General features: G+C 54.1%; 8 protein-coding genes across 8 annotated transcripts; 4 read left to right on the top strand and 4 right to left on the bottom strand.

The window, feature by feature from the left end:
* Positions 1 to 426: 426 nt before the first annotated feature.
* Positions 427 to 7,191, bottom strand: J4E83_003992 (uncharacterized protein; the record flags this gene model as incomplete). The annotated part of the gene is made up of 1 exon (XM_049330924.1): positions 427 to 7,191. The coding sequence occupies one exon, from the start codon at positions 7,189 to 7,191 to the stop codon at positions 427 to 429; it is 6,765 nt and encodes a 2,254-aa protein (XP_049190341.1).
* A 633-nt stretch (positions 7,192 to 7,824) lies between these two features.
* J4E83_003991 (uncharacterized protein) lies at positions 7,825 to 9,008 on the bottom strand (the record flags this gene model as incomplete). The annotated part of the gene is made up of 3 exons (XM_049330923.1): positions 7,825 to 8,787; positions 8,841 to 8,951; positions 9,000 to 9,008. 3 exons carry the CDS (start codon positions 9,006 to 9,008, stop codon positions 7,825 to 7,827), a joined length of 1,083 nt encoding a protein of 360 aa, XP_049190340.1.
* Positions 9,009 to 10,610: 1,602 nt separating this feature from the next.
* J4E83_003990 (uncharacterized protein) lies at positions 10,611 to 12,079 on the top strand (the record flags this gene model as incomplete). The annotated part of the gene is made up of 2 exons (XM_049330922.1): positions 10,611 to 10,617; positions 10,719 to 12,079. The coding sequence occupies 2 exons, from the start codon at positions 10,611 to 10,613 to the stop codon at positions 12,077 to 12,079; spliced, it is 1,368 nt and encodes a 455-aa protein (XP_049190339.1).
* A 178-nt stretch (positions 12,080 to 12,257) lies between these two features.
* Positions 12,258 to 14,462, bottom strand: J4E83_003989 (uncharacterized protein; the record flags this gene model as incomplete). Its single annotated transcript, XM_049330921.1, has 2 exons — positions 12,258 to 14,365; positions 14,459 to 14,462. 2 exons carry the CDS (start codon positions 14,460 to 14,462, stop codon positions 12,258 to 12,260), a joined length of 2,112 nt encoding a protein of 703 aa, XP_049190338.1.
* A 483-nt stretch (positions 14,463 to 14,945) lies between these two features.
* Positions 14,946 to 15,691, top strand: J4E83_003988 (uncharacterized protein; the record flags this gene model as incomplete). Its single annotated transcript, XM_049330920.1, has 2 exons — positions 14,946 to 15,200; positions 15,257 to 15,691. The coding sequence occupies 2 exons, from the start codon at positions 14,946 to 14,948 to the stop codon at positions 15,689 to 15,691; spliced, it is 690 nt and encodes a 229-aa protein (XP_049190337.1).
* Positions 15,692 to 16,203: 512 nt separating this feature from the next.
* Positions 16,204 to 17,319, bottom strand: J4E83_003987 (uncharacterized protein; the record flags this gene model as incomplete). Its single annotated transcript, XM_049330919.1, has 3 exons — positions 16,204 to 16,588; positions 16,649 to 17,214; positions 17,272 to 17,319. 3 exons carry the CDS (start codon positions 17,317 to 17,319, stop codon positions 16,204 to 16,206), a joined length of 999 nt encoding a protein of 332 aa, XP_049190336.1.
* A 1,349-nt stretch (positions 17,320 to 18,668) lies between these two features.
* J4E83_003986 (uncharacterized protein) lies at positions 18,669 to 19,506 on the top strand (the record flags this gene model as incomplete). The annotated part of the gene is made up of 2 exons (XM_049330918.1): positions 18,669 to 18,803; positions 18,853 to 19,506. 2 exons carry the CDS (start codon positions 18,669 to 18,671, stop codon positions 19,504 to 19,506), a joined length of 789 nt encoding a protein of 262 aa, XP_049190335.1.
* A 288-nt stretch (positions 19,507 to 19,794) lies between these two features.
* Positions 19,795 to 20,747, top strand: RPS6 (40S ribosomal protein S6; the record flags this gene model as incomplete). The annotated part of the gene is made up of 2 exons (XM_049330917.1): positions 19,795 to 19,798; positions 20,209 to 20,747. The coding sequence occupies 2 exons, from the start codon at positions 19,795 to 19,797 to the stop codon at positions 20,745 to 20,747; spliced, it is 543 nt and encodes a 180-aa protein (XP_049190334.1).
* Between the last annotated feature and the right edge of the window lie 260 nt (positions 20,748 to 21,007).

The following is a 21,007-nucleotide window of genomic DNA, read 5'->3' as shown; positions in this document are numbered from 1 at the left end:
CTTGTTCTTGTTATTCGCTCATGGTGTATAGTTGATGAGGCTGATAGCCACGTCCCATACTGCGAAGGCTGCTATGGTTTGCCTATCACCTACTGGAGACGGAATGAGAACATATAAACTTCTACTTGTCTGCATGATTTCGCGTGATTTCTGCTTTGACTTGTTGCGCACCCCTTATTTATGGGGAAACATTCAACATTCCAGAGCCAACGTTGACGTTAGCTACCTACTTCGCATCTTTCGATGTTAACGTAGGCTGCAGACGTGTTCAAATTGTTCCTTGTTTGAAGTGCTCGCATGGTGTTTAGTTGATCAATCTGCGCATACCTGGGAAGCGTAACTGTTTCAGTGTAATTTTTATTATACTCAAGTAATCCGAGAAATGCCAGTGTACGCCGTTCTCATGCCGCTAAATCCAAGACGTTACTAAACTACCATGTCATACCCGTCGTTCTCTCCCTCCTCACCATGGAACCCGGCGTCACCATATCCATAGACATCATGAAGCGCAGCCTGGAAATCTTCTATCCCTCCTTCTAGTCTTCCTCGTTCTTCCTCTACACCCCCGATATCGAAAAGCACCTCTCTGCGCGCATGACCCTGACCAAACCATATAGACCCAGCGCTATCACTCCAGTTTGTCTTCAAGCTGTCTTCCAGGCCGCGGCGACAGAAGGCTAGGAGGTCTGCGTGCTGTTTTTCCGGAGGCGGCGCGTGTGCATCACCGGCGTAAGAGGGGATGGCATCTGGTGTTGCGCCGCGGAGAAGTTCGGTGATGAAGATGCTGAGCTCGTCGATGTAGGTGATGAGTGGCGGTGGATTGAGATGCGCAGAGGGCATGGTTCGGCTGCATATGTACTCCAGTGGAGAGAGGATTGACCTGAGAGCTTGCAGCATGTGCGTGAGCGCGGCGAGGACGTAAGGTAGCTGAAGCAGATGACGGTTGTCTTTCAGTTGTTCTGTACCCCGGATGAAGGCGTGTGAAATCGATACGATGCAGCCGACGGTTGAAGCGAGACTTTCCGGCTGAGTGATACGCAGGTCAAAGATCATCGTGTCTAGGATCGCGGGGAGTGCTTGCAGTATGGGCCTAGCGATGGCGAAAGCTGTGCTTGATGAGAAAGCTTCTTCCAAGTATGCGGGAAGAATGCCTTGTAGCAATACCGATCGTAGTGCGACCCTATCGCCAGTTGGCGCCTCATCGGTGCAAAGCGCAGTCTTGAGCTGGTTGACCAGATAAGCCTGTTGATTGTCGGCAGCGGCTTGTTGTGCGACGGTCTGGATGAAGAAAGACAGCTGTTTCGCAGTCCCTGCATCTGACAACTTCGGGGCGTATCCACAGAGGCGTGCGACCACGTATGTGGGATCACCGGCTGGTAGTGGGAAGGCGACCGAGTCTGTGAAGAAAGGCAGGACAGGGCAGATGTCGTTCGTGTATTGCTTCAGGAACTGTACGATCTTTTGCACGAATTCGACGTATGCGCCGGTCACCGTTGTGCCTTGGCGGAGCTGCTGGTAGTTGTACTTCATAGATGTCATGAAGTCCTTCAGCATTGATGCGTACAGCCGTTTCATTTCGCCGAGACGTGATGGTTCGGCTCGGGTGATGGCGTGGATGTCGTCGCGCATGTTGGAGAGAATGCTGGAGATGAGAGCAAGGCGTCGCGTGCGCAGAGTGTCGGCAGTGATGTCCCATTTTCCAGTCTCTAGATCGCGGAAGAAAGGTAGGTTCTGCATGAGCGGGTGGTGCTCGTCCGTTTGCGCGATGGCGTGCAGCAGTCTGTGCTGGAACCTCAGCATCGACTCTCGCTCGACCAAGCTTACCATTAGAGCCTGGAAAAATTCATGTCGATGCTCTTCGTACGCGGCTGAGTTACAGTCAACGAGAGCAGCCATGAAGTATGGACCGAATTTGCGCGTCTGTTCGGTCTGGCGTAACTGCTTCCACGATACCTGGCTAAACGAATCGAGATAGTACGACCATGATCTTTCACCCGATAGGACCTGTCCTTCTGCAATTCGAACCCATGTATCGATGCAATCCATGAGCAGGTTATCATCTGGCGAGTTTTCCGCGCCAAATGCGTTCGACAGTAAGTGCCAAAGTGGAGTCTGGATGAAATCCAATCCCGATTGTTGAACGGTCTTTGCGGGGACATCGACATCCATATCTTCCAGATCATCCATATCAGGAAAGTCACCGTAGTCCTGGCTTTCCTCGCTTGTCTGTTGACTTACGTCTTTCTTCATGTTGGCTTTCTGAATCTTCGCATAATCCTGAAGGACCTTCATGACGTCGCGAATAACGTTGACGAGTCGATGATCTTCCAGATGAGGGAGCTCCAAAAGATGCATGACGTCGGAGTCCACCAAAAATTCCCTTAGGGATGATTGATCTTTTGCATGTTGAATGGCCCTGCTCATCCCTGCAATGCAGTCTCTTAGCGTCGCAATGACCTGACCCTGGTTCTTTTCCATCGTTTGACGAACCATGACGGCAGAGACATCAGTAGTGCCGTCCAGAACACCAGACTTGAGATAGTCGTCAGCTTCGGTCTTTGCCAACTTGTACTGAATGAGCGTTTGGTGCATGATGTCTTTGTGCCAGGATGCAAATGGCCGTGCAGAGGTATATGGCTCTTCGGTTGATAGCTGATACGTAGCAAGGTTGGCCCAGGCTCGAACACTGACTCTACATGCTTCGCGGTGAGAGCTCTCGTGATTGACTAGGTCACGAATGTGATCAAGCTTTGGCCGACAAGCGGGTGGCGCAGCCCAGTATAGCGTTGAGAGTAGGTCATGGTGATTGCGTAGCGCTGCGAGATTTTCTTCGTCCAGGGGCTGGTCCTTGGGGTAAGCACGCCCATGATTAGGTAGAGAGCGGAAGACAAAGCTACGAATCTTCTTCTCGGGATAGGCAGTACTCATACCCTGAAGACCTAGAGCGAGACACTTCAGTGCGATGTGAAAGGAGTTCTCATTCGGCTCGACGTTGAGTGATGGAGCAGTGGCAAGGTCGTTGAGAAAGGGTACCGACCCAGCGCCTACTTCACGTCGTAGGCTTTTGAGTCCATTCTTGCCAAAGAAATCCAAGACAGCGTTGAGCATCAACTCCGGACGTCTCCAATGCCAATGAGCAATCAACCGGTGGCATCTTGCAAGATTGGCGCGGACGTATCCATTCAGCGACGTGCTGTGCTTCCTGTACGTACTCGGGTATAACTCGAATAATCTGCGTAAGAGATCTCGAATGCAAGCCCAGTTGTCGCTTTGGAAAGTCTCCCTCCGACTTCTAAGCGGTATGCCGGACGAATCGATCTCGTTGTAGGGAAGGAAGGTGAACATCGTGGCCCAGGTAGCCTCGAAGGCAGGTAAAGTAGTAGCGCTGCCCAGCTTGGAACTAAGCTCTTGACTGACCAGATCCCAGAAACCCCATGCTGGTATGTCCATCTCCTCCAAAACATGCATGCATATGACCGTGCTCTCAACAATCACGTCGGTATCTTGTATACCCTTCTCGCGTACGGAGTGTCGCTGGTTTTGTTCGAGAAAACTACCAAGACTGGGAATGCCGTGTCGCATCAAGTGAGCGACGATAGTCTTGGACAAGCTTTTGGCAAGACCGATAACACCGACTTGGTTTCCTGGAGCAATGGTAGGATGTTGAGCGATGTGGTGGATTTGAAGGCCAATGACAAGAAGGTATGCCATAGCACGGACCACACCATGAGTATGACTAGGATCTTGGCCGTTCAGGGTACCTTGAGCAACCAACAAGCTGTCGAAGATTGTTTGGCATAGCCGCAACAACTTGGCCACACAGTCATCTCGATCGATGGGATCCAAAAAGCTGAGATGGTGGGTAATATAGCTGATAAGTGATCGTGCCAATCGAGCTGAGTTCAGCGGACTTTCGTGGACTGATGATGACGTATCAGGGTCGGGTCCATGGACTTCAACAGGTTCTGATACCGCTTTCACAAGCTCTTGTAGCCTAGAAAATGTTTCATCATTCCATGGGCCACATCTGACTGACAGAGCGCCATGGCTGATGGTGCAATGGCCGGCCAATTCATCGAGGTCACGGCTACCGGGCTTGCTGACAAGTAGAGCTTGGCGAAACTCGTCAGCCCCGATGAACGTGGAAGAATGGAAGTACGTGTCGGTGGCTAGAGAGTATACATCGAACGTGATCGGGTAACGGGTGCCATAAGGACCCAACCCGTGGAGTACGGGCAAGCCGTCTTCCGTGTCGACCTCTTGTGGTTGAGGAGCGTCGGTGTTCTTGAGGATCTCGTCAACTGCTGGCTCGCTTGGCTGGCGGTATTCTCGCGCATCGACATCAATTCGTTGCGCTTGTACCTTTCGCTTCAAGCGTCTGCGAACCGGAGGTTGTTGTTTGCTTGGACCTTCAGTTTGGCCTTCTCCGACGTCTCTCGCGGAGGGAAGGGGCGGCAGTTCGGTATTGTCATCTGCGAGATACCTCGCCAGCTGTGGGTTTACGAAAGGCTGTTCGCTAGGCAGCTGAAGACCAAACTGCTGATCGACACGCAAGAGGCCCTTCTCGAATGCGATTTTCCTGTGGCCACGGCCAAAGTCGTTCTCATCGCCTTCAAGTTGCGCGGTTCTGAACGGAAGAGGCACCTGACGCCCAGCTCGTCCTGGATCCTTGCTTGATTGGACATGTTTCTTTCCTCGTTGCGTAGATTTCCTGACCTGGGTCGTAGAGCGCTGGAAGATATGGAGGCCTGCGGGGATGCTTTTACGTGGGCGTGTACGGGACACGTCCGTCCCGGCTTCAGATTGTACCTCAGTGCCCTTCGCAGATGCGGTGTCAGCTACTGGAACCTGCTCGGCATGCTGCTGGTTATCGATCCGATCAGCCAAAGGATGCCGGGATCTCCTTTTTTGCGATACGACATTTGCTCTCGGTTTCAGTGTTCCCCGTTGCCACTGTCGTAAAGTGGTATTGGCCTCTTCTGTGTCTTCAGTGTTATGCAGTCGTATCTGCTTGTCATGTGGACTTTGACGGGCTAAATCTGGTCTTTGAAGCGCTTGCCGTCTGGCGATCCTAAGGAACTGCGGCATCTTACTACTCGGTCGAGAAGGCGAAAGATCAATGTCAATGACACTCATGGCAGGTGGTGGGGTTCTGCGTGATTTCTTGGAGTGGCCATGCTTCCTGTTCGAGGATTGACCACCAGACGATCGTTTCCCAGAGCCAACGTTCTTTGCCAACCCGTCTGATAGTCTGACCTTCTTGGATTTCGCGAAAGCGTCTGTAAGTTTGGTCTGCTTTCTCCGCTTTGATCCAGTCCCACCGAGCGTAGGGAGTGGTAGACGGTCGTGTTCCATGTCGGACAGGTTGTCATCGGCATAACGATCGTCAAACATTGCAGCTAACGCAGAGGCGTCGGCCACAGAGTCTTGCACCCTTTGCAAAGGCCGGGGCTCAGAAGCCATGGGCCCGTCATCTGAATCATCAGATATGACAACAGGAGCTTGCGAAGGCGTGTTGGAAGCTGAACTTTGTCGAGGTCGGCCAGCAGGTCTCATGATTCTCTGAGCGACTCCGCGAACAGGCACTGTTGGCTCGGGGGAAGCAGCTGCATTGATACGCGCGCGTTCCCGCTCGCGCTGTTGAGCCTTCCGTCGCTCTTGTGCCTGGCGATCGAATCGCAGCCAAGAAGCAGGCAAAACTCCCTTGATCTTTCGGCCCACATGACGCATGTCATCGTCACTCTTCTCTGCCTCACTAGCAGAGCCTGCAGCCGAAGATGAGCTGTCCGTTATCACTACCCTTGTTGGCCGACGCAGTTCTCCACCGGATCTTTGTATGCTGCGCGGGGCAGGCTCGGAGTCTGAGCCCTGGAGCATCTGAGGGTCTTCTTGCATGACAGACGACGTAGACGGCGTCGGCAAGTTTGGAGCAGGAGTTGATACACGCAGCATAGCTGGACGGCGAGCTGACGTGGTTCCATGTAATGGCGGACTACTTGAATACGGCGGCGAGTTCGGAGGTATGGACCAAATATCGCGTCGCATATCACTGTCTTCAAAAATGCTTGTCGGTGCCGCCGCTACTTGTGTGGATGAGAAATTAGGCTTCCTACGCTTGGCTGCATGAGGGTGACGGAGCTGTGTAGAAGGAGGACGTCTGGCGGGACCAGAATTAGGCCGATGAACGAGATCATTTCTTGGACGTGGCAGCACAGGTGTAGAGACGGGTATCTCGACCTCGGGAGGGCTGCTTGTGGGGCTTTGATCGGGATTGAACTCCTGTTCTTGCGACTCATCGTTTGGCTGTCTGTGATGACCCTGAGGGGAACGTGAACGTTCTCTTCGCACCGGCTTGAGGCCTCTACTCTGTACTTCTCTCCGATACATCTCACCCTCCAACGCATATGGGTGCATTTGGATGGGCTTCCGTTGTCGAAACTCGCGTCTTGCCCTATCATCGGCGATTTGTCTTTGTAGAGCCGTTGCGGATGGTATGACAACTTGAACTGCCGTACGACGATGGGGCTCAGCGAAAGCAGGAGGGGGCGATTCCAGGTCCGAGGGCGGATCTGAGAGATCATCGTCGGAATCATCGGACAACGGCGCGATGCCGAACTCTCTGAGTATGCTTGAAGCATGTGTAGAGGTTTGAGGTTCCCCGGGGACAGTTGATTGTATCGGGGTAATCGAGGCATCGGAGAGGGGCACAACATGGCCGTCGTCGAGTTGAGGTATGGACACGGCAGAGCTTGGCTGGAGAATCGGGGATGCCAGGCGCTGTGACGACGGAGGTGGTACAGCCTGTCGGTTTCTAGGCGTAGGTGAGCCTAGCAGCGGATCAGGGCTCTCGGTGGGCTCTCTTCTTGTACTGCGCGTTGATTTGGGCGTGAAGGGAGATGGCGTAGGGCGTCTCGGCGAGCTGTGTTTGGTAGGCGTGGCGATGCCCGTCTCTTGCTTCTCTATCCCATTGATGCCTTCGTCGGCATACTTCTCTTCTCCCTCCTCTTGGTTGACTCCGTGCACCTCTTCCGTGGGTGCCTCATGCCGTCGGACCGGCGCGATGCCATCTTCGACGCGTTCGACGCGTCCACTCAGGCCAACACTCTGCCTGGAACTCTGACTCTCAAGCTGAGACTCGTCTTCTTCCTCATCCGAGTCCTGGACAAAACCTTTCTGTCGCCATTTGGACATTTGGACGCGCCTGCATGTCGTTCCGCGGTTGGATGCTGGCGGGGTGAGGTTTTGGGTGATGGCTGAAGGCATGGCGCGTCGTCCCGTGCTCCGCTTAGCGCGTGCTGGCGACGGCGGCGGGCTCAACTTTTTGCCCGCGGGAGTGCTTTCGTCATACACGCCAGTCTCATCCACAGTCACTTCACGCAACGAACACACGAAATGGCGGGACGTATTCTTCCAGTCGCGTTGGCAACTATCGTTGGTGTGTCAATTGGTGTGGCTACGTTTGATGGAGAGTTCAAGAAACAGCGAATCGCACGGATGGAGGAGGAGTACAAACGGTACGCTGACTCCACAGGTACTTTCGTCGCTTTCACTAACATTCGTGTCAGGGAACTCGCCGCTGCAAATGCTTCCAGCACCCCGAATCCCATCCCCGTAGCATCGAGTGCTGTAGCACCCCCACCTTCCGCACAAGTACAGGCTCAGAAAGAGGAAGCTGTGGCCTCCGCTCCTGCCGACAACTCGTGGTCAAACGTGCTTGGGCTCTGGGCATGGAAGAAGGACAACAAGACGGAAGCCGCGCCTGCGACTGCAACGAGTAGTGTGGAGAATCCCAAAAGCAAGCCTTGAATGCTACCATAATGGATTTCATAGGTTCAGCCTACGCTCGAGATCGTTCCATCGTCCCCGCCGCAGCGGGTCCAGACGCTTCAGCTCGTCTAGCCACGACCTCATATCCTTCGTTGTAAACGACCCGGTCCCAGCATCTACCTCCAAATAAGCCTCTGCAAGCCCGAGCAGCGCTTCGTATATCCACTTGCAATCCGCCTCGTCCTCCAATATGTCCCTGATGTACTCCATCTCGTGCTCGTAGTACTTTTGCCGCTCGCCGTTGCTCAGGTCCTGGACGACAAGCGCATCCGGCGGACACGACGGTGACAATATGGAGAGGAGGTATTGGTGATAGAACCATATGGACTGGTCGAAGGGGTCGGTGTTTATGGCTTCGCAAATCAGGGCTAGTTCTGAGTCGAGAAATACACGGCGCGCCTCAGCGTCTGCGTTGCGCTCGCGGAGGATCTTGGGGATAAGCTGGCTACGGTTGTGCCAAGCGGAGAAGTTGGAGAGATTGGTCTTGATCATCTTGGTCGTGTACTCGAATTCAGATTCGGAGAGGCTCTTCTGTGCTGGTCCTGATGCGGGAACATCCTCGGATGTGGTCAGACGCTCAATCTGCGACACCACAAATCGTCTGTAGCCCCAAGCATGGAAGTTGCGACTGTCTGCGTGCAGCATCTTGTTTATGAGTTGTAATTCTCCTGACCAGAGCTTACGTGCTGCATCCGCGCCCATCAGCGCTTCGCCTTCGCGCAACAGCCAGTTTCTGTGATTCCATATCCAATAGCATTTGGGGAACTTTCGTAATAGCGCAAATGTGAGCTGCAGGTCGCCCTGCAAGAGTTCGTCTGGTGATTGTTCGGGGGTGTCTGCGGTCACCAGAGCCATCAAGACGCGTCTTCGGTGATTCCATATCGTGTAGTATTCAGGATTCTCGTTCAAGAGTTTCGTGACTAGGCCCAGAACTTCGATCGTATATTGCTTCTCGGCAACCTGAGAAGCGACTGTCAGCTGAATCCAATGAATGCTTCTCCTGGCTGCAATACCTTTGTGTTCACCAGATCCGCCAAATCTTTGTAGTTTGTGATCTGTCGCAGCTCCTTCTGCCGTGCTTCTTCTGAGCGGACGACCGGGCCAGACCCGCGCGATATACCGTGCTACACTTGTCAGCAAGGATCTTCCGAGCGATTGTAAAGTCAACTTACGCTTGCCATATGTTTCTGCGCTGTCTCGGAGGCTTCAGCGTTGCTTCCTCGAGTTGCAGCCTCGGCGGAATGTTGCCCCACTACACGCGTGGAGCCCCTGCCCCTCCGTCATCCCTCGCGGAAGGTTGCCGTCACCACTAGCCGCATCCGCCAACCCTATAGATGCTCCAAACATCCTAAGCAACCTTCAGCAGCCATTGCTATTACTAACCCAGCAGCAATAACACCGGGACATCAGGCAGCACCCGGTCTCCGGCCTCCTAGCTCCTCTCCTTCAGACAGCTTCACATGCGCTGAAGTTCACAGCTCAGTCCCCCAGTCCACTCATCTTGACACAAGCTGTTCCAACATGAGCGACACTGGTGACGAAGCATCTCTGTCTCGGTCCGGCTATCTCACACCGCCGCTGTCTCCTACGAAGACTGTCAGTACCGAGGGCTGGGCATCACCTCGGACGCCTCAGTCTCCGCGCAAAAGTCGCAGCTGCCTCTTCTTCAGGGATATCGACAGCGGCTTTACCAGTCATTGCTCAACTCCATTGTCTTCTCCTAGGAAGTCCAAGTCCAAATTTCTCTCTCGTCTTGAAGCGCTGTCAACTCCAGACCTGAGTCCGACTAATCACGTATCTGTGCCGGTACCTTGCGACCTCAACCCGCTTCGAGATGAATCCTCTTCCAGCAAGCGACGACGCAGCAATCGCAGTTCCTCGGACAGCATAGTTGAAAATGCAAGCCGCGCAGTATCTCCTTCACTCATTCCAACAGATACAGTCACTACGTTCGAAAGACCAAATCTACCGCACTTAGGCTGCGTTGACATCTCTGCTGACGACAGTTCTCCGCCCACCAAGCTTCGCCGTCTTCCCTTGCGCTATGCCAGCTCTCCCCTCAGATCCAGTCAATGGCAAGCACGAGGTGGCTTGCTAGCATCACCTCGTCAACCCCAAACAAGTACACCAGATCGTTTTATCGCTTGCCGCCGACCACCCACTATCACACGAGAAAGCTTCGAGCTCAACAGCCCTGCGGAGCGTCGGAACAAGGAACAGAACACGAATCGTGGCATACGTACAGGAACAGATGCTTTCAGTCGCCGACTGCGCAGAAGTGGCCGTATGAACGAAGAACTACGCGGCCTCAGGGAGGCACACTCTGTAGTTTCAGGCCGGGCAAATGCAAACAGAAGAAACGTCAACTTCAGACAAACCCCTCTACCTCTGGGTACTCGCCAGATCAGCGCTGGCGCTGTCTGGAATGTTGGTGGGCCTTCTGCTGTGAGTGACACAGTAGTAGCAGTCTCCACTGGTAGAGGTGGAATGCTTGGGAGTGGAACAAACGCGCCATTGTACAAATCGGCTTTCCTGAACCGAGCAGATCCCGATGCCGAACTTGAAGCCTACGAAAGACGTCTCGCACTGGCGCTCGACATTGACCCGACTGATCGCATCCTCCAACACTCATCTTCTCCAGTGTCGTCGAGCTCACCACATAGTGGTCCTGCATCGCAGGCAAAACATGTCTGGCGAGACGGAGCTTGGACTAGGGACGGAGTCGTTTCGAGTTTGTTCTCATTTGCTATGGACTCCAAATGTAGTTTCGCTGCTAATCTGAGATGAAAGGTCCCCGCCAGACACCACCAAAGCGAAGACCGGTGCCGATCTTGCCTTTTCGATATGTTCTTCTGATTCCCGATACTTCTCAATACTGACTCCGCTCACAGTTCTCGATGCCCCTAACCTCCGCGACGACTACTACTGTACCCTACTCGCATATTCCTACACCTCCAAGTGTCTGGCTGTCGGCCTAGGAAATTTTGTTCATCTCTGGTCTGAGAGAAACGGTGTCAACACGCCAGACTCGCTGAACGCTGTGCCGCCAAACGGTCCCGCAGATGTTCAGCACGTCACATCCTTAGACTTTTCCTCTACAGCAGGCGGTCAAGCGATCCTTGCTGTGGGACGAGCCGATGGCCGCATCTTGCTATGGAGCCCACTGGATGCTGAGCCACGATTCGATGCAACTCAACCCAAGCCTGTATCGTGTGTATCCTGGAGACCGACTGTTGTGCAACGCCCTTCTCTCCGAGATAGAGCAATGACTGTATCGACTGAGGAGTTGCTCATCGGGGACGAAGTCGGTCACATCTACTTTTACAGTGTAGAATGGCCGTCAGAGACACACAGTGAACTCTTCGGTTGGACTGGCGCCATGACCCTGCTGGCTCGACTTTCAATCCACAGCCAACAGATCTGTGGTCTAGCATGGTCGTCCGACGGTGAGCTTTTCGCGAGTGGGGGGAACGACAACAACTGCAATCTTTTCGAAACGAAGAAGGTGCTCCGATCGAACCCCGCAAGCGAAAACACAGCAGCAATCCTAGACGTCCGCGAAGGTCCCCGTGGCGAATCCATCTACACCGTAACCAACCGTAGCAACAACGCCGTCCTACATCTCGCGCAATCAGCCGCAAAACACACATGGACGCTCAACGCCGCCGTAAAAGCCATGGCCTTTTGCCCCTGGCAACGCGGACTCCTAGCCGTCGGGGGCGGCTCAAACGACCGCTGCATCCACTTCTACCACACCCGCTCCGGCACCTGTCTTGCGACCATCGACTGCGCAGCTCAAATTACCAGTCTCATCTGGTCCCAGACGCGCCGCGAGATCGCAGCAACTTTCGGCTTCGCGCAACCCGAACACCCCTACCGTGTCGCCGTCTTCGCCTGGCCCAGCTGCGAACAAGTCGTTGCCGTCCCGTGGTACGACGAGAATCGCGCGTTGTGTGCAGTCGCTTACCCAGGTGGTCCCACGAGCGGTCCGCAGACAGACGACGATCGTGATGGTGGGAGGGCGAGGGGTGAAGACGGGGTGTGGTCGCGGAGAGGTGTTGAGGAAGGTTGCATTGTTGTGGCCGCGAGTGATATGGCGATTCGGTTCCACGAGATATGGAGTGATCGACGGGGTAGTATGGGCGCAGGCGGCTTGCTGGGTGGTGGCTCGATGGGCTTGTTAGGCGGGAGTGATATCCTTGAGGGGCCTTATGCTGGCGGTATTGAAAGGCAGGGCACGATTATCAGGTAGGTAAGGTAAGTCTTCAGGGAATGGATGGGGATATAGGTTGAGATGAGCAGACTAATTCCTAGTCTGGGAATCAAGAATTTTGGTTCTGAATTACAATCGAGGTCTTCTCCTGTCTGTTACTATTGACCAATCTTCGCAAATGGCACAAGCTGCAACCTGTACTCTTCTTCTCATCCCGTCATCTCGAATTCCACGACCTCGGCTTACGGTATAAAGCTTTCATCCGCTTTGCCTTCATTTTCGCCGTCTTAACGGGGTATGTGGTAATCTTCGGTCCTACATCTCTAGGAGTCCTCTTCCACGGCTCTCGCTCCGCCAAAGCAAATTCCGGGTCCATACTAAACATCGAAGTGTCACCCTTTTCGCGGTTGCTCAGGATTTCGTCCAAGGCTTCTCTCCTTATCCTTCTCTCCTCCTCCTCCTCTTTTTCTTGGCTCCTCTCCCATCCCTCCATGTCATCTCTAAACGACCTTTTCTGCTCCTCGTCTTGCTTTTTCCTCATCCATTCCTCCATGTCTTCTTTCACCGATCTCTCCGTCTTCTGTTGTTCATCGCCATCATCTTGGGGCGCCATATTCCTTTCCACTTTCTCCCCCATATGTTCATCCACATCATCAGTATCCGTCCTCTCCGTTCTCCCCCAACTCTCCACCCTCTTTCTTGCCTGCTCCGTAACGCGGGCGGAGATTGCCCTTTCCACATGCTCCCATCTCAACTTCCCGCCCGCTGTAACCTTCTGTGCACGAGTTCTACTTTTCCGAACCACAGATTTCTTCGCCTTCTCGCTAGCCTTCTCGGCTGAACGCCTTTGGATCAGGGAGTTGATTTGTATGTCACGGTGTGCCCTGAGGACAGCTTCGAGAAGGTTGGAGTTCTGTTCCGTGGTGTCCATGATCTTTTCATCGTGCAGCAGTCCGGTGAGTTCGGAGTGTAGGCCTTGGATGGCGAGTGTGAGGGCATCTTCTTCTTTGGGTATTTCCCGTAGGTCGCGTCGCTTCCTGTGCGGGTCGGGGAGGGGTCTGTAAACTAGGATCGGGACCTCGGGCTCCTCTTTCTGCTCGTTTTCTTCAATCTGCTCTAGAGTCGGTTGTTGGCTTATGATTTGGTCCATGTCCGATTCTTGTTGCTTTGCACGTGCGACGTCTTCTTCGAAGAGGTGGGATGAATCTTTACCGCGGTTCTCCAGAACGAAAGCTAGCCCAAGAGAGTGTCGGCCGTTACTACCATAGGTGGTATTGGTTTCAGTAGTGTCTTCCCTCAGTTCCGTCTCCCCAAATTTGTCGGCCCAGAATACATTTCCTTCGAGCAGCCTCTTCGCGGTTCTGTATACCGTACCACTAGCGGGGATGAGCTTGTTCCTTGGATCCATTGTGGCGTTGACCTGCAGTCGACCACTTGCGTGACCTATGGTGATGGCGCCCTCCATCAAAGGCTCAGGAGCAAGCATCTGTTCGACGACTGTTCCGGGGATGCGCGCCGCGACGGCTGTCGTCAGTGCAGCAGTCAAAGGAATAGCTCGATGAGGCTGTGTATCTGAGAGAAAACGTACGACAATGTCCATCTGTGATGCCTTGAGGGTGTTCCCTGACAGGACGGGGTGCGCAGATGATTGTGATACGATGCCGATCTTGGGAACGGTACGAGGAACCTCATCCTCTGTAGATGCAATACCCATGACGACGGCAGCGGCTTTGCGAATGCTTTCGAGCAAAGCAAGCTTTTCCTGAAGGTTGTTGAAGTCGTCGGGTAGGATGGTACCATCCACTCCGACATCATCTGCTCGGACGAAGACCGCTGGGTTCGCGCCATCTATGCACGATACTCTGTAGCCCCCAATGTTGTCCACTCTCCTGCCAGTAGGTAGCACTCTGCCAGTTTTGCTGCCGTATGGACGTTTGAAATCCAATCTGATCTTTGAGCCTTTTCCGGTAACGCCGTCAATGCTGTAGTCACCCGCGACAGCAGCTTGCGCTCCAATGACTTCGAAAGTAGAGTCGATCAGCTTTCCAGTGTTGGTGTTCCGTATCTTGACTGTGACCTCTCCGTCTCCCTGGGCGTATGCACTTGATGGGAGAAGACCGGCGTTATAAGCATAAGGGCCAATTGCACTGCTCATGTTTCCACAGTTGCCTGCGACGTCGACTTCATCGTCTTCAATGCCCAAGCCGACGAATGTGTAATCAATGTTCAACTTTGGCTCATCCCCGGCCAATCCCGCCTCTTCCAGAGCCGCTGCAGCTTGTACAGCCTGCGCGCTTTTACGAGCTGCATCAATACCACCAAAGCCTGTTCGAAATCGAGTGGCTCTCTCGGGCAAAGCCACTCTCCTCCCGTAGGGTTCTACGAGACATATCTTACTCAGACTTGATATGCCCGCACCCATGCCGTCAAGTTGCCGCCCATAGGGATCACCACTCCCCATGATCTGGCGGAATATGGTCGGCCATCTTGCGCGCTCTTTAGGCAAGGCTTGCGGCTGTAGGATTACGCCTCGCGATGTACCCCCGCGGTAATAGGCCGCCTCAATAGGTTTCTGGACTGTCGCAGATGCCGGGACGACGTCATGTCGCGAGACAAACGAGCGTATACGCAAGGAGAAGACTGGCGAAGGACGCATCACGCATCATGGCATTGACTTGTCGAGATGCATGTCAAAGGCGTATGCGATCGCCGGATGGCAAATTGTTCGGAAAGGGTCCGCCTCGGAACGGAAAGAATTGGACCCTGATGGAAGCACAGGCATTCGTCACTCACAGCTCCGAATTTTTCTCGAACGTCTTCATCATCATCGCATCCACCTGAGCTACACTATCGCCTTCGCATAAACCGTGCATCCTCTGCTTCATTCCACATTTCATACCACACAATGTTGCAAAGAACCATCCTCCGCGCCTCAAGACAGCAGGCTGCCCGCTCAATACGGCCTTTTGCGCCACTACGTCAACAATCACCCATCACACGAGCAGTCGCGACGCCCGCTATCCGGTGGTATTCAGATGCTGCACCAGCAAAGGAGGGCGAGGCTGCCGAGAAGAAGGAGGATGCGCCCGCAGAGAACAATGAGGCAACACAATTGAAGGAGCAGCTAGAGAAGAAGGACAAGGAAATCGTCGACTTGAAGGTATGCTTCAACGCTGCCCAGATGCATAACAGCAGCAGACTAACATGCCTCCGCAGGACAAGTACCTCCGCTCAGTCGCCGACTTCCGCAACCTCCAAGAGCGCACCCAGCGCGAAATCAAGGCCGCTAAAGACTTCGCCATCCAGCGCTTCGCCCGCGACCTCGTAGAATCCGTCGACAACCTCGACCGCGCCCTTGGCACCGTGCCAGAAGAGAAGCTCAAGGGGGATAACACCGACCTCATTGCCCTACACGACGGCATCAAGATGACCGACACCATCCTCATCAACACGCTGAAGAAGCACGGTCTGGAGCGATTCGACCCCAGCGAGGCGGCCGAGAAGTTCGACCCCAACATCCACGAGGCGGTCTTCCAAGCGCCGCAGCCGGACAAGGAGGACGGAACTTGCTTCCACACACAGCAGAAGGGCTTCAAGCTCAACGGCCGGACACTGCGACCGGCCAAGGTTGGCGTTGTAAAGAACGCTTAAACCCGACATCATTAGAAGCAATATGAGCTTCATTCTACGCGAACCAGGACCTCTGTCGCTGTCGCCACGATCTTCTTCGCATGTGTATGACTACTTCGGTTCGGCTCCATTGTAAGGTTGGCTGCTTTGATCTGGCACGGTACATTGGGGGCATGGCGTTTTCGTGTCAATTCACGAGGTACATTTGTGTACACATATTCCCCTCTCAGACGCATCTTGGAAAAGTTGAAGCAAGCATGATGACGAAATGGCTTTGCGTATATTGTAATATTAGATATGACGAACCATGAGCAAAAGAAGGCAGCTCTTTGAGCTAGCAGAGATACCAATGCCATTCGCATCAACTCATGTTCGATAGCGATTCGCAAAGTGTCCTTATTTTCGTGATAGATGCCAATATGTGAAGAAGGACTGCGTCTCTTTTGAGCAGTTTTGCAGTCTGTTGATGCCCACACCTTTTAGAACGCCAGGCCCATGCAATGTTGTACACCCAAACACGCCACTCTCTTCGTCTACCAATTGGACTGCCCGTAAGGCGTTGCTCCATATGGCGTAGTTCCTCCTTGTGCCGCACCGCCCCACGAGCTCGCTCCTCCGTATCCGCCTCCCCCAACAGGAGTATATCCGCCCGCATCACCGTATCCAGCACCGTTCAGTGTTGGGCTCTGCGCGCCGCCAAAGTCCTCGGGGCCTCCGACGCCGCCAGATAATTCTTTGATGATCTCGGCGAGTTTGCGTTGCAGGATGGCGATGCCTTGTGTAACGATTTCATCGGGTTCGAGACCGCCGACTGTTTCGACGTCGTAGAAGAAGCGTGATGGGGCAGCGTCGAAATTGAAGGGTTCGTCGGGGTTGGGAGGTCCGCCGTCGAGGTTTATGCGCGCTTCGTCCTTGGGCCTGGATATCTGTTAGAGACGTGCTGTTACACAATGTTCGGATGGTTTAGACGAAACATACCACTCCTTGTCCGCATCCTCCTCGTGCCAGTAGTCCAAGTGATGCAACTTATTCGCCGGATCGTACTCGAAGCCGATGGCTGCACTAGGTGCCCATTTTGCGTGTTCCTTTGCGATACCCTTCTTCGCGATGCACTTCATGTTGATCGCCTGGCCTCTCCTCAACTTGACGATGCAACTACCCGTCTCTTCTGAATCAGTGATGACCGGCTTCCCCAACTCTTCATTTGGTGCCCGAGACTCAATCACCAGATCCCGCGCGTACACCTTCATGATCTCGCTGCCTGTGCATTTCGCGTTGAGGGTGAGAACGACGGCGCAATTGTCGCAGTAGCCTTCGCAGTCGCAGTCGCGCGAGTACAGCAGCTCTTCTACGCCTTTGGAGCACAGAGGAATGAGGCCGAGACGGTGGCAGACGAACTCGTCGGCGAGGACGGATGTGTTGTCGAACACTTCTACGACGTCGATGGCTAGGGTGGGAATCTCGGCGAGCATCACACGGCGGAGCGAGTTTGCGGTTTCGAGATTGAAGTTCTGGACGATGAAGTTGGCGCGCTGGCTGTCGGCCTACGCATAGCTGGGTTAGCTCGACGTGTCCTGGGGCAGACGGAGCGGGCGGTGTACCTGGAGGAAGCGCACGTTGATTGCGCCGCCATCTGGGTCGTAGTCCATCGCGTCCTCGTTTCAGGGAGGAGAGGGCTGTGTGCTTGCGAGGCTCGTGATGGAGCCGAGGTACTAGGGCGACTGGATTCGGAGGCGGAGAGAGACGTGTTGGCGTGTGTGGGGTGTGCTGGCTAGGGTTGTCGTCCTGATGGAGATTCTTTGAGGTGAGTCTGGGAGCGAAGCAGCCTAGCGTCTAGGTGTGGCGCATGCATCTACGCCACACCTAGAGCCAGCCACACCTTTGACAGTGGCATCGTCATACGGGTCAGCAGCTGACGAGATTACGCCGAGTGCAGAATTGCATGCAGGGTCACATAGACCAAAATTAATGGTTGGATGACGTCTGAGTTCTATGCTTAAGAGTTACTAGGGAAACCGTAAACTTCGCAAAGGCGGAGTCGTCATAGCATCACCTGCAGCTACCGTCTCGTGCGTTGACTGTACACACCAAATAGGAGACATGTACAACGGTTGTGCGCATCAAGACTTGTGGATGCGCCCGGCGTACGCGGAGCTCGAGACAGTCACGAGACAAGCATGGCTTTTGATCAGCCTTGCAGTTGAACACATGAGACATTTTCCATGGGCCAAGCCTGACTTGAGCATCACAACAAAATCCAATCATGAAGGGTACTATTGGCCGACAAAGAACCTCAAGCGCAAAGCGCCTATGGCTGTGTTGCGAAATGAGCCGACCGAGTTGAACAGTTGTCCTTGCCGTATCGCATGCCTATGGCAGACGGACAATAAACGAGTCTGCCGCCGAGTGATGACCTATTACATGCCCAGTCGGACGAGATAAGGCCTTGATGGTATTGCATGCATGCTGTGTAGTCCTAACATGGATAAGCCGGACACTAACAGTGGACTCGGTGCTTGAATAGTCAGTAAAGGATGTTCTGTGGAACCAGCGAGACACTGGTAGATGTTTCTTTCGTGGACATGAGGCTGAGTGGCAAGCGACTATGCATCAGCGAGGCTGAGGCCCTCTCCTTTCTGCGTCTCGTGCTATCGTCAGTTGAATCCATCATTGACGCGTCCGCCGAGGTCCGGAGACCTCCAGCAGCACAGTGCGTTGGGGAGCAATAGGGCGGGGCAGTGCAATGGTGCCCAGGAAATGGCGCGAAAGAAGCAGAGACATGGGACATGGACGCGGGAAATGGCATGGCCGGAGTCTGGCCTTGGCGGATTGAGGCGGAGCAACCGTCGCGGCTTGCGTGCGGGCGCTGCAACGACCAACCGCTGAAGGCGAACTTTGATATAAGACACACGCTGTCGGTCTCTTGCCCTCCAACTCACCACAGCAACTCAACCAACAGATCACAGTATATCTTTGCGCAACATAAATGATCGCAAACATGCAGGCTACTCTACCTCCATCACCAATGCGCTCCCGCGCGTCATCGGGGAGCAAGTCGCCACTTTCTCTCGACCTTTCAGACCTCCCACCGCTCGTCGAGCCATCACCTCCTTCAAACACACTCATCATAACCGTGAGTATTCCTCACCTTAAAACTAAGAGCACAAACTAACAATGTTTAGAATCTTCTCGCACCCGAGATCTTCTCACTATCCACCCTCACCGAGATCCGCGAAACCGTAGACAAATATGCGAAAGTACACACATGGGCGCCGCTCAAGTCTTTCCGTCGCATCGTAGTATCCTTCTTCGACGTCGACTCTGCGATCCAGGTCCGACAAGCCCTTGATGGCGAACAGCTCATGGGCTACCGCATCCGCGTATACTTCGGCGTAAACACACCCATGAACCCCTCAGACCAGCACCTCGCCCTCCCAAAGTCCGACCGACTATTCTTCATTTCGCCGCCGCCCTCACCACCCATGGGCTGGGAAATGAAGGAAGAGGATGCGCCGAACAAGATTGTACACCCGGAAGACCTTGCGGCAGCGCTGGCCCGGTTACATGCAAACCACGATGCGACTTCGCCTACGACCGACCACGGCGGCCCATCCATCACAAGAAGGCGAACTGGCAGCACCACTGTTGTCTACCACCCCGAAGACCACGGTGACTCGCCGAACCTTCCAGCCATATCCGTCGAAGACACAACAGAGACACCTGAGCCGTTGACACCCATCGATGCGATGGAGGGCGTCGAGGGCCCGATCGCATCGCAGAAGGCGCAGGGCATAGCAGTGAGCACATCAAGGCCACCGGTCGAGCTCATGCACTAGACGGTCGTGCAGATTTCACCGTGTTTCTTTCCTTCTGTTTTCAAAAAGCATCATCTGCTCAAATGACATTGCGAATGCATGGTTCCGGCGTTGGTGGTTCACCTCTTGGGATGGCTCGATTTCGAGTTAGGAATGATAGCATGTGTATTAAGTTCAGTGGGGATACCTTTGGTAGGACTCTGGTTGCAATGGGTCTAATGGGTATGGCATAGTATGATATCCCGTTCGAATAGCGCAAATACGTTAAAGCACAACTTTACTTCGCCTGCTCCAGTCTATCTCGTGAACATGTGTATGCTGTGTCAATTATGATTGCGAAGCCAGAGCCCGCCCGGGATTGCGACGCCAGAACTCTGGCAATGCAATGCAAGTGTTGATTAAGTACTCTATGTCTCTGCCTCTTCGCTATGAACTGCTTGTGTGCCGCGCAGAGTTCAGCATGAGACTTCGTACTGCAAATTCCAACCTCTCATAACGAGAGATCCTGACTTTAAAAGCACGAGGATGTGAAAACGACCACATCCGGTGGGGCGCATCATGTTGTTGGTCGCAGTTGCCCGCGGGCCGTACCTGAAAGTCGCGCTAGCACGTGATAATCTCCATTCCGATTAGCGCGCACTACGAAGCGAAGGCCCATTTCGATAATTCTAATTTCGCAGGCCACGACCCCGACAACACCACGACAATCTACTAACGTTGCAGCTTCCACACGCCGTCGAGACGCCGCAGTCAAGATGAAGCTCAACATCTCATACCCCAACAATGGCACCCAGAAGCTGATCGAGGTCGACGATGAGCGCAAGCTCCGCGTCTTCATGGAGCGCCGCATGGGTCAGGAAGTCCCCGCCGACAGCATCGGCGACGAGTTCAAGGGATACATCGTCAAGATCACCGGCGGTAACGACAAGCAAGGTTTCCCGATGAAGCAGGGTGTCATGCACCCAACCCGTGTCCGCCTCCTGCTCTCCGACGGCCACTCCTGCTACCGCCCTCGCCGCACTGGTGAGCGCAAGAGGAAGTCCGTCCGCGGATGCATCGTCGGCATGGACCTCTCCGTCCTTGCCCTCAGCATCGTCAAGAAGGGCGACGAGGACATTCCCGGCCTGACCGACATTGTCCACCCCAAGCGCCTCGGTCCCAAGCGCGCCACCAAGATCCGCCGCTTCTTCGGTCTCAGCAAGGAAGATGATGTGAGTTCTCTCATAGCTTCTTCGCCAATCCTGCTTCGCATAGCGGATTGAGTCTCGCTCATCCTGCTACAAGCAGCGCATTGAGTCTGAGCAACAAGAAGTGAGCTAGAAAGTTTGAAGGTTTGAGTACTAATCATTGCGTGTGTAGGTCCGCAAGTTCGTCATTCGCCGTGAAGTCGTCCCCAAGAAGGAGGGCGCAAAGCCCTACACCAAGGCCCCCAAGATCCAGCGTCTTGTTACTCCTCAGCGTCTCCAGCACAAGCGCCACAGGCTCGCACTCAAGCGCCGTCGCGCGGAGGCTTCCAAGGATG

The sequence above is a fragment of the Alternaria metachromatica genome (assembly GCF_023757995.1).
Source record: "Alternaria metachromatica strain BMP 0045 chromosome Unknown scaffold_6, whole genome shotgun sequence".
In the NCBI taxonomy this organism is placed as follows: Eukaryota; Fungi; Ascomycota; class Dothideomycetes; order Pleosporales; family Pleosporaceae; genus Alternaria; species Alternaria metachromatica.
Note: the sequence above shows the minus strand (reverse complement) of the source record. Positions and strands in the feature narration are given on the sequence as shown.